The sequence below is a fragment of the Typopeltis vanoorti genome, chromosome 2 (assembly GCF_054136105.1).
Source record: "Typopeltis vanoorti isolate ZY-2024b chromosome 2, IOZ_Tvanoo_1.0, whole genome shotgun sequence".
Lineage (NCBI taxonomy): Eukaryota > Metazoa > Arthropoda > Arachnida > Uropygi > Thelyphonidae > Typopeltis > Typopeltis vanoorti.
Window position 1 is genome coordinate 68247459 of NC_143550.1, and position 12111 is coordinate 68259569.

Sequence of the window (12111 nt, forward strand, 5' to 3'; positions counted from 1 at the left end):
GAACTACAAGGGATGGGGGGATGATTATGAAGAGCTCAGGAAACAGCTTGTGGGTGTAGCATGGAATGAGGAGTTAGCTGGAAAAGAGATCAGTGCAGCTTGGGGGATTTTGAAGAACTATCTAGCAGAAGCAATGTCTAAATGTATTCCAAGAGTCTTCAGAAAATTTAGATGTGCTTAAGCATGGTATGATGAGCTGTGTATATGACAAAAGGATCTCCTAGATGAGTCTTTGCCTCCATGGAGTCTTGGGATAATGATAATAATAATAATTATATCTGATATCCAGTGAAGAGAGGTGGCTGACAAGGTGCCGCATCCCATGGTCCTTAATCCTGACACTATGTTTACAGTCTGAAAATAGTGTGAGTTCTATGATCGATTTTCTTGAGTCTACAGGGTGAGAAACTTGAGTTTCCATCAGAAAAAAACAACTTGCCCATTCCAGAGATTGTCTAACTTGAGAACTAGTCAAAAAAAAAAAAAAAAAAAAAAACTTAGTAAAAGTTCTTGAAGTTGGCAACACTAGAAATGAATTTACAACATTCTTTCTTTGGGCAGTCTTGTACCATGAATGGCACATGCCTACTTCCACTGAGCTACACATGCATGGTTAGAAATTACTAACTGATAAATTTCATACATTGGCCATCATCTATACTAGATGATGGCCAATATATGAAATACAAGCTGAAATGCTGTTCAGTTACTAAAGTGAGGGTTTACTGGAAAACTTGAAAAATAGTTATGTGGGCTGAATGTGTGCCAGCTATATTTTTGGAATTTTTATGCCATTATTATTGTTTAGATTAGGACAGATGATCAAAATTTTCACAGGCTCCCTTAAATTTGTATTCATGCTAGGTTTTTGCATTATGTAAGGTACAGTTACCTTTCAATCACTTTGGTGTAGGGTGGCAAGAGCACATCCAAGAGGCCTGATTTACCAAACTTGTTAAATTTTATTTTTCATTTGTGTTCTTTTTTATGGATTGGAATTGTGCATCCAGTTTCTCCAATATAGGGCAAGTTACAGGTGTAATAGATTTGGTATACCTGAGGGTTGTCTGGGGTGGGGGGGGGAGGATTCTTAGAGGAATTGAATATGTTTTTTAATTTTATAGGTGGCTTAAAAATAGTATTATGGTTGTAATGATATAGCATTCTAATTATTTTATCTTCTTCTTCTTTTCAGCCATTTTCTGTCCACTGCTGGATGAAGGCCTCCTCCAGTTCTTTCCACCTTTCTCTGTTCTTGGCAATGGTTGACCAATTTTTCCCAAGAAAATTTGGCAGTTCGTCATTCCCCCTTCTTTTAGGACGTCCTTGGCCTCTTTTCCCTTCTTTTGGAATCCAGTTCGTTAGTATGGTGGTCCATCACTCATCTTCTCTTCTAAATAGATCCCCAGCCCATTTCGATTTTAGTTGCATATGTGAAGAATGATGTCAGTGATGTGAGTCTGGCTTCTTATCCAAGTGTTTTGCTTCTCATCTTTTAATGCGATGCCTAGCATCAACCTCTCCATTTTTCTTTGAGTTGTTGTTAGTTTATTTGCAGTGTTCTTTTGTTAGCAACCAAGTTTCACAACCATATGTGATAACTGGAAGTATACACTGGTTAAATGTCTTCCTTTTTAAACAGAGTAGGACATCATTGTTTTGAAAAATGCTTTTCAATTTTCTCATGCACCCCAGGGTGGCAAGAGCACATCCAAGAGGCCTGATTTACCAAACTTGTTAAATTTTATTTTTCATTTGTATTATTTTTTAAGGATTGGAATTGTGCATTCAGTTTCATTAATATTTAAATTTAGATCAATGAAATGACCTAAGTATGTATATGAAGAGACTCTTTCCAAGAAATTGTTTTCTATTATTATGTTTTTTGGTGTTACAAAATGATTAAATATGATTTTAGTTTTTTCTCTGTTTATTTTTAGACCAACTTTTCTTCATGATATAGGTCTTCTGTCATTATATTAAGGTTTTTTGGAGTGTTTGCAAAAAATATGATATCATCTGCATATCTTAGGTTTAAGTTTCTGTTATTAATTTTTATACCAAGGTTTGTCCAGTTTATTATTATTATTATTATTATTATGTGACGCCTCCAGAGAGTCCAAAGATTCATCGAGGGAGAGTGTGCCAACAGCATCAAATGATTGTCCCCTTACACCTACTAACCACGCTCAAATTTGCTTAACGTTTTGCTGAGCCATTAGTATCAGAGGTTCTACCAATCGACCAACCTTTGCTGGCATATTATTAAATATTTCTTGAAGGACTGCTGTAAAGATTTTACAGCAGTCCTTCAAGTCCTTTAAAGATTGGCATTGTAGTGGAGGGTTTGTGGCCTAATCTCCCACGCTAGCCATATAACGTCTTGGGAGATGCATTTTATAGCTTTCTGCCAGCTCTTTGCTCAGTATCAACTTTGCATTGCTCATTACAACACCATGTTTCCCAGGGGGATCCACGTGGAGGCATGATGCTAACACTTATTTTATCTGATAACCCTTTAATATATGGAATTTATTCCATACATTAACAAGAACAGGATTCCCCCCCCCCCCCCCCAGCCATCCTTGGTATATTGAACCCATTGTACTTACCTTATATCGGTGAAACTGGATACATGATTACAGTTCGTAAAAGTGTGAATGCAAGCGACAAAAATATTTAACAATTTTGGTAAATTGCTAAAGGTCACATTGCACAAGTTATGAAGTCATCACATCAGATTATGGTAATGATGCAGAGGATCTTAACATGCAGAAATAAAGAGGTTTATGGTTCTACTGATCAGGCCTCATATGGATTATTGTGCACAGATTTGGTCCCCTGGTTCTTATGGTGATGAAATATATTAGAAAGGGAAAGTGTCTAGACAAGACTAAGGTGTTAAGGTCTTTGGGATGCGGGATATGAAGACAAATTGAGAGAATGCAATTTGCAAAGCCTTGTGAACATGAGTAAGGGGAAAGGATATAATTGAGATGTTTAAGTTAGTAAAGGGTTGTTATTAGGTTAATGTGAAAGAAATTTTTCACAAAATGGGAGAAGGGGGGGGAATAGAACAAGGGGATATTCCTGAAAAACCATACAAGGAGGGTGTGGGCAAGGGCATAAGGAGAAGGTTCTTTGCATGGAGAGTAGTTTGTGATTGGAATGCATTTCCTGACAGCATGGTGAATGTTAATATATTGAATGAGTTTAAAGCATGGTCTAATGGGCTTTCTATGTAACAGTGTACCTCCTGCAATGAATCTTTTGAGTCCATGGAGGTCTGGTGTTAATAATAATAATATTTTAACTTAAAATCATTAACCTCTGCTAAAGAGAATAGCATTTTATTAGTTTTATTATACCTTTTCAGAAATGGTAGAAACAATGAAAGAAAGATATGATGATTTTCTTGACCTTTACCAAAAAGCAATGCAAATGTTTGAGATTGCAGATTGGCCAAATTTCAGATCATGCGTTACCAGTCTTTGTGATAGTGTGAAAGCAATTCTTAGAGATTTTGTAACATCAAATGGAATTACAGAACATGAAGTCATGAAAGTGAGTAGTAGTAGTAAGAAAATTTCTTATTAGTAATAAAATTGATATATTAATAAATTATTAGGATAATTTACTAAAAAGGATATTAATAAAATATCCTTTTTAGTGATTTTCAGCATTCTTCTTTCCAGTTTTCTCTGTGCTATCCTCAGATCTTCACATTGCCTCTCTGTTATGCTCCATGTCTCATTACCATATGTAAACACTGGTGTTGCACAGCTGTTGAATATATATATATATATATATATATATATATTTTTTTTTTTTTTAAACAAAACAGTGGTTCTCTTATTATATGTTTTTTCAGTATATTACAGGCTCTGTTACCTTGAATGATTCTTCTGTCGATTTCTTTATTCTGCCTTTCTTTAAAACTTACTATTTTGAAGAAAGATAGATATATTCATCTGTTTGATCTAGTTCTTTTCTGCCTATAGTTATTTTGTCCTCTTCATATTCTTTTGTCATTATACTTTGTTTTTTCAATATTTATTTTAAGTCCCATTTTCAAGGTTTTCCACCATAGTTTATTCGTCATAGATTTAGTTCTTCTTTACTCTTTGCGATGAGTTCTACTATTTATCAGTAAATCTTAGGGTGGTTGAGGTGCTTCCCATTTATATTAATTCATTTCACTTCTCAATTAATTATTCAGGATTTTTTTTCTTGTTTGATGATGTCATTAAATAAATTCAGTTCTTTCCATAATGTCCTTCCTTCTGCCTTTAAATGTTTAGCCAGTATTCCATCTTCACCTGAGCTTTTGTTAAATTTCATTTCTGCAATTACTTTCTTCACTTCTTCCATCATTATTTCTGGTATCATCTTAGCTTCTTCATTTTCAGTGGGTCCAAGATAGATATCTTCACATCTTGGTATAAAAGTCTTCATATATTTTCATTATTTCCTTTATTTCGTACTACTTTATCTTCTTATTTTTATTTTTACGACATGTAATCCAGTCCTTTCCCTTTTTCTTTCTTAATACTTTCAATGATTTATTCTTTTCTATAATTTATTTTACTTTATTGATGTTATAGCTTCTAATATCATTTCAAATTTTTTGTACTGTTCTAATAATTTTATTATCTATTTTTTAACACCAGTTCTTTTTGTTTCCCTCCTATTTTTTCTATTGTTTAATTTGATTTTAGTTCTGACCATTCTATGGTCACCATCAAATCTATCTTATTTATTACTGATATGCCCTCTATTAATTATTTTCTGTTACTCAAAACAAAGTCTATTATATATATTTTTTTATACCATCAAGTGATTGATTGCCATGTCCATTTTCATGCTTTTCTCTTTTTATAGTATGTATTCATTATAAATAGACCCTGACTTTCTGCAAATTTTGCTAGTTTTTCTCCTCTTTCATTTCTATCTCCAATACATACTCCTATATTTGTAAAATCTATTATCTTGTCCTTCCATTTCTTTTTTTATTATTAATTCCCACTCCTCCTACTACTGTATAAAGTATTATTACTATTATTACTATTATTACAGGCGACTCCAGGGAGTACTTAGACTCATCAAGGGGAGGCCCTAAACATCATGTCCACACAACTATTCGACATTCTCACAGTATCTATCATACCTTGCCTTGAACTCATTCACTGTCATAGCACCCACAACAGACTTTGGCAGCTTATTCCAGTTATTTATCACTCTAAAAGTAAAGAACCCAGCTCTAACACCCTTGCTAACCACACTCTTGCCCAGCTTCCATAGATGTCCCCTAGTTCTCCCACCACCAGTCCTGATCTCAAAATATCCTTTGAATTAATCCTATAGAAACCCTTCAGCAATTTGAATATCTCAGTCATATTTCTCCCCTTTTCTGCCTATCAACCAATTTCTGCAACCCACAAATCTTCAACCTGTTCTCATAAGGTTCATTCCATAGACCTGCTATCAAAGTATATATATCTTTATTTCTCAGTAACTTGGATTTCATTCTCTCTCTTACTTCAGAAAGTCTTATTATATCCTAATTTAATTTTGAGAGAACATTATCTAGTTCTTCTTCTCTGTCTTCCTTCAAAAGCATTCTTACATTATATGTACTTATCTTGAGGCTTGTTGATTGTTTTTTTTTTTTTTTTTTGCTTTCTTGTGTATAGGTATCCCATTTTTTACTTCCATTTCCAACCTTCCTTCAGGATTTAAGTTGTAAACTCCATTGGAATGGGAAGGAGTCCTTCTGGGGGTGAGAGACATGATGCTCATTATTGACTTCATTTATACTGTTTTCCTTTCTTACTGTCATTTGGAGGGGAATTTTTGGTCTAAATTCCCATGATGACCAGTCTGCTTCGGAATTATACTTTATACCTTTCTACCAGGTTTCTTTTCAGCTGCTCTACTGGAGATCCGATGCTGTTTGTAGCTGCCTCTAACCTGGGGAACAGATGCTACAGAAGTAGATAGTGGAAACTACAGTTTGAGAGGAAAGATTCTCCCCCTCACTCTTGAATTGCTCTAATAACACTGGAAGGGAGAGAGAGCGAGGAAGAGTAAGAGGTGAGAGAGTAGAGGAAAGAAGGATAGAAGACCTGTCTATAAATATAATATGCAAGTGTATATTGTAGGAAGTAAGATTGGGTCTAGCTCGGGTATCTTGGGTTTGCAATGCTTGTACTCACCAATGTGAGCCCCCCCCTCCCCCGAAGTGTGGCTCATCATACTTTGCCTTAAATACAATCACATTATCTGTAGAAAGCATGCTCTCAGGTAATGCATTCCAAACATTCACCACTCTCCATGCAGAAACCTACTTCTTACTCCTTTACTCATACCCACCTTCCTTATCCAGCTTCCAGGGGTGACTTTTTGTTCTCCTCCTCCAACATTCTATGAAAAAGCTTTTCAACATTAATTTGATAAGAACTTCTTAACAACTTATATGTCTATATTATATCACTCTTCCTCCTCCACCACTAGACTCTGGTAAATTGCATCTTCTCAACCTTTCTTCATACTCAACATTGCAGAGATCAGAAATCATTTTAGTTAATCGCCTCTGGACCCTTTCCAACACCTCTTCATTCTTTTGAAATCAGGTGACTAAATCTGTGCACAGTAGTCCATATGTGGCCTAATCAAGATTTTATACAATGGAACCAGAATCTCTTTACTTCTACAAGTTAGTGTCCTCTACATCATTGCCAAAATGTGTCTTCTGAATTTTCAATCTCTATCCATCATCACCAAGATATTTTATTTACTCCACTTCCTCTAATATATTCCAACCAAGCATAAACTCTACATCCCATCTTTGATTTCCGATTTTTAACACCTTACACTTGGCAACATTGAACTTGTATCCCCATTCCTGTGCCCATTCACTCAATCCATTCAAGTGTTCTTGTAAGGCCACAACATCTTTTCCACTCTTCATAGTTCGTACCAACTTTGCATCATCTGCAAAGAACTGAATATCCCTGTTCAAATCTTCACCAATATCATTAACATACAGGTTAAACAACAATGGCCCTAAAACAGATCCCAGATCCCTGAGGCACACCACTAGTGACTTTCCTCTTCTGGGCTATTGCTCCCCCCCCCCCCCCCATACACAACTTGCTGATACCTATCAGAAAGCCAATGTACTAATATCCAACCCAACTAGTTCTGATTTAACTATCAACTTATGTAGGAATCTATTGAAAACATTTGTAAAATGTGAATATACTATTATGTATCTACCTCCTTTGTCCAATGCACCTGTCACCTTATCAACATGTAAGTACATTACTAAAACATGACCTCCCTTTTAGCACATCCAATGCAGTCCATCAAAGATAATACCATTATTGTCAACCCAATTCTGGATCCTGGTTCTCACTAACCTCTCACACACTTTAATCACAATGCCTGACACATAGATTGGTCTATAATTTGAAGCTTGAGTTCTGTCACCTCCCTTATGAAGTGGTGTACAATCTTGCCTTTCTTCCAGTCCTTTGGAACTTGATCCAATGTAAGACTCACATTATTGTATTTACACAATTACTAAATTTACTTGAATAACTGGCACTTTTTTCCCAAAAATTAAAGTTAAATAATGGGGTGAGATACATGTGGAGATTTTTGGAAACTAAAGTTTGTCAGGAAAATTTTAAATTGATGTTTATAATTAAATTCTCAGTATTCATTATAATTTAAAATTGCTCACATTATTTATAAAACGAATACATTTAAATTTTAATTATCAATTTTATTTATGTGATCAGCCACTCGCCTTCATCATGTGATATTGACTGAATCTTTTGCTACAATGCCTCTGTGATTAAATTAATTATTTCTGGAGAAATCATGTCCCAATCTCTCAAAATCCAGTTGCACAACAATTCTAATGATGGTCTCTAAATCTTAATCCCCTCCTCCCCCGTATAATCCAAGATCAAGTAGAAGTCAATGCTCTCACATTTTCTCTACTGGTTGCCTCCATATTTATGTGTATGATTGGTGGGATATTAACAAAAGATCGCACAACTCAACGACAAAGGCAAGCTGATGATTGTTGAGTTGAAATGCTGATTCTCTTCAAACGAATTCCAAAATATCTGAAACTGCCATAACAAGATGTAAATGGAGAATTGTGCAAACTTGATGTTAATAAGGTTTGGGACTTGATGATATATCACAAAGTGTTTTGAGGAAATGTGCCAGGTGATAACATCTGCTTGGCATACTTGTTTTTGAAAATTTCTTTTTTCATAAAGTAAAACCAGGGGTGTGAGATATATGCAAGGGTGAGTTATATTCAAGTAAATACAGTAAAGAAGTATACCAAGCAGATGTCATCACCTGGCACATTTTCTCAAAACACGTTGTGATGCATCATCAAGTCCCAAGCCTTATTAACATCAAGTTTGCTCATTTCTCCATTTACTTCTTGTTTACTTACACTCATCTCACCTCCTTCCCTTACATTTCTCTCAAACTTCATATGATGTCACATTCACAAGGTTGAAATACCTTTAAGAACTGCTCATTTAATATAGCAACTGTATCATCTGAAGCAGTTACCCTTTTACTATTTTCTTCAGTCATTGTCATCCTTCCATAATCGATCTTTTTTTTTTCTGCTGGTAGCATACAAAAGAACTCCCTAGGGTTTTTCTTTGCTTCATTAGCTAACCACAGCTCATGGTGCTTCCCTTACCAACTCAGTCATCCTCCTCACCTCTTCTTTGTATTCCTCATGGAATTGATTATAACTACTCCTCTTATGTTGCCTCCATAATGCCTCCCCCCCCCTCTGTATTGCATGCTTAATCTCTGCATTCATCCATTTCATGCTTATCTATTCAATCTTCTGACCCTCAAAATACATTTAGGCATTGTTTCCACTAGATTATTCTTGAATATCATGTAAGTAGCATGATATTCAAGAAATGAACTTCTTTTCATCCATCTCCTCATCTCATGTGATGGCTGGGTCCTGTGCTTTTCTTAATCACAAGCTTTATAGTTCCACATATATCCTTTCCTTGCATACTGGTAACTAGGTAATCACCTCATGGTCACTCTCACCAATTGGAGGGAGATTTGACACTTCATTTATAATGACATTCTTTGATGATGTAATCAGATCCAAGACCCTCAACTCGTGTATCATCTGTTACATATTGTCTGAGGTAGTTGTTCCTTAAAAACTAAAGAAATTCATTTTTTTTATTTATTTCTAGATGATATCTTGTCATCCCAGTCTATATTGCCATAATTAAAATCATCCATAATGTTCATTCTTTTTCTGTTTGCTTATACATTTTATGCTCATTATCTTCCACAGAATGAAATGAAATGAAATACTTAGATGATTGATAGAAACCTGAAATTTAGGGGAAATATTGCAAAGGTGGTGAAGGTAACACGAAGGATTGCTGCAATAATGAGAAAGACACTGACCTGAAGAGATAAAAGGGTTATCATTCTGTTGTATAAGACTCTGATCAGACTACACTTAGACTATTGTTCTCAGATCTGGTCCCCAGAATTTGAAGGGGATAAATTAACTGTGGAAAGGGTACAAAGGTAGATAACGAAGATGGTTTCAGGACTGTACAATGTTAGTTATGAGGATCGGCTGAGGGAGTGTGGACTGCAGAGTTTGGTGGATAGAAGAAGGAGAGGTGATATGATTGAGACTTTTAAACTGTTGAGAGGTGGTTACAGGGTTGACACTGGGGAGTTCTTTTGCTTGGTTGAACAGCGGGAAGGAGTCATGACAAGGGACCATCCCTGGAAGTTACAAAAGGAAACTGTGAGAAAGAGGGTGAGGAGTGGTTTCTTTGCATGGGGGGTGGTTGAACCATGGAATGCATTGCCTGATGGAGTGGTGAGAGCAAGAATGGTCAATGAGTTTAAGGAGTGGTATGATAGACTTTGTGTTTCTTAGGAGGGGACCTCCTGCGATGAGTCTTGATAGACTTTGTGTTTCCTAAGAAGGGCCTCCTGCAATGAGTCTTTTGACTCCATTTAGGCCTGAATAATAATAATAATACTGATAATGGTAAATTTCATTCTATTCACTTCTATCTCACACCATACTACCTCAAAATCATTGCCCCTATTTCTTTCTTGCATGGGTACAACTCCTTTCTTTTCTATCATCAAGATCATTCCACCTCCTTTTTATTTATTTATTTTTTATTATTATTATTATTATTATTGTTCCGGGAAACTCCAAGGAGTCAACAGACTCATCGAGGGAGGCCCTAACATCATGTCTGGAACAACTATTCAACATTTACACAGTATCTATCATGTCTTGCCTTGAACTCATTCATGGTCGTAGCACCCGCAACAGACTCTGGAAGCTTATTCCACTCATTCACCACCCTCCAAGTAAAAAACCTAGCTCTAACACCCTTGTCAACCACGCTCTTGCCCAGCTTCCATGCATGGCCCCTAGTCCTCCCACCACCAGTCATATTTTCAAAAATATCTTCTGGATCAATCTTATAAAAACCCTTCAGTAATTTGAATGTCTCAATCATATCACCCCTCCTTTGCCTATCATCCAATTTCTGCAACCCACAAATCCTCAACCTATTCTCATAAGGTTCATTCCACAGACCTGCTATCATCTTGGTCACTCATCTCTGGACCCTCTCCACCTCCACCCCATCACGAAGAAACCCTGGTGCCCATAACTGGGCACAGAAGTCCAGATGGGGTCTTATCAAGGCTCGATACAGAGGAACAACAACTTGTTTGTCTCTGCATGTTAAAGTATTTTTCATAAGCCAAGTGATTTGGTGAGCTGCTTTAGTCACTTTTGCAATGTGCCCCCTAAACTTCAACTCCCTATCCACCAGCACTCCCAAATCCCTCTCCTCATCAATCTCCTGGAGTACGGTTCCACCAATGCAATATACTGCTGCTGTTCTTTTCACCCCAAAGTGCATAACCTTACACTTTGCCACATTAAACTGACATCCATTTTTCCTAGTCCAGTCCTTCAAACTATCCAAATCATCCTGTAAAATTTTGACATCCTGTGCACTCACAATTGCTCTACCCCACTTTGCATCATCAGCAAACAAGTGAACACTTCCTCTCAAATCCTTTCCAATATCATTGATGAACAAATTGAAAAGCAGTGGTCCAAGAACAGAGCCCTGCAGCACTCCACTAGTCACAAGATGCCTTTTGGGCTCCACTCCTGAATAAACCACTCTCTGGTATCTCTCCTTCAACCACCCTCCTATCCATCTTACCAACCCTATATCTATCCCCATCTGCTCCAGTTTACTGATTAGAATTCCATGTGGTATCCTGTCAAAGGCCTTGGCAAGGTCCAGTAGTATCACTGTAAACCCATTACCCCTATCCAGTTCAACCGTCACTGTGTTATAAAATGTGAGCAAGTTACTGAGGTATGATCTACCCTTCACAAAACCATGTTGTCCCCATACAGTATCCCATTTTCATCTATCCAATCCTGTATTCTTTTCTTGACTAATTTCTCTAAGACCTTGACAATGATTCCTGATATGCTAATCGGTCGGTAATTTACAACAGCAGTCTTGGAACCACCTTTATGAAGTGGAACTATTTTCCCCTCCTTCCATCCGCTCGGGACTAACCCAGACCTGAGACTCAAATTAAACAAAATGGTCTCAAAACTCAAATTAAACAAAATTTTATCATGTCTGTCTACACGAAAAATATCAAAGCCTTCCATCTCTATTCCTGCCCCAAATGTCATACTCATCTAACCACATCTCACTTATTCCAACAATTTTGGGGTGAAAAAACTAAATCAATGCGACAGTTTTATTATTCCCCTTGTTTCTGATACTTCTAGCATTCATATACAAACATAATAGCTCATTTCTGGATTGATAACAAGTTTCACTGATACCACTTATTAGATGTGACTTCTTCATGCCTTCCTAGAGCCATTCCTCTCTCATTACCTATCCCAGTATTATCTTCAAACCCAACTGTTCGCCCCCTACATGGTTTTGCTGATGACAGTACTCTGTTCCTTTTTTTCAATCAACACACTTTGCAGTGCTCTTTGAA

At 36.5% G+C, this 12111-nt stretch overlaps 1 protein-coding gene across 1 annotated transcript in view; it reads left to right on the top strand.

Moving 5' to 3' along the window:
• Positions 1–12111, top strand: part of insc (spindle orientation adaptor protein inscuteable) — a 153014-nt gene that overhangs the window by 60638 nt on the left and 80265 nt on the right. Inside the window, exon 4 of the mRNA XM_090411722.1 lies at positions 3377–3564. Within this exon, the coding sequence (XP_090267848.1) occupies positions 3377–3564 (188 nt within the window). The remainder of the gene's footprint in view (positions 1–3376; positions 3565–12111) is intronic.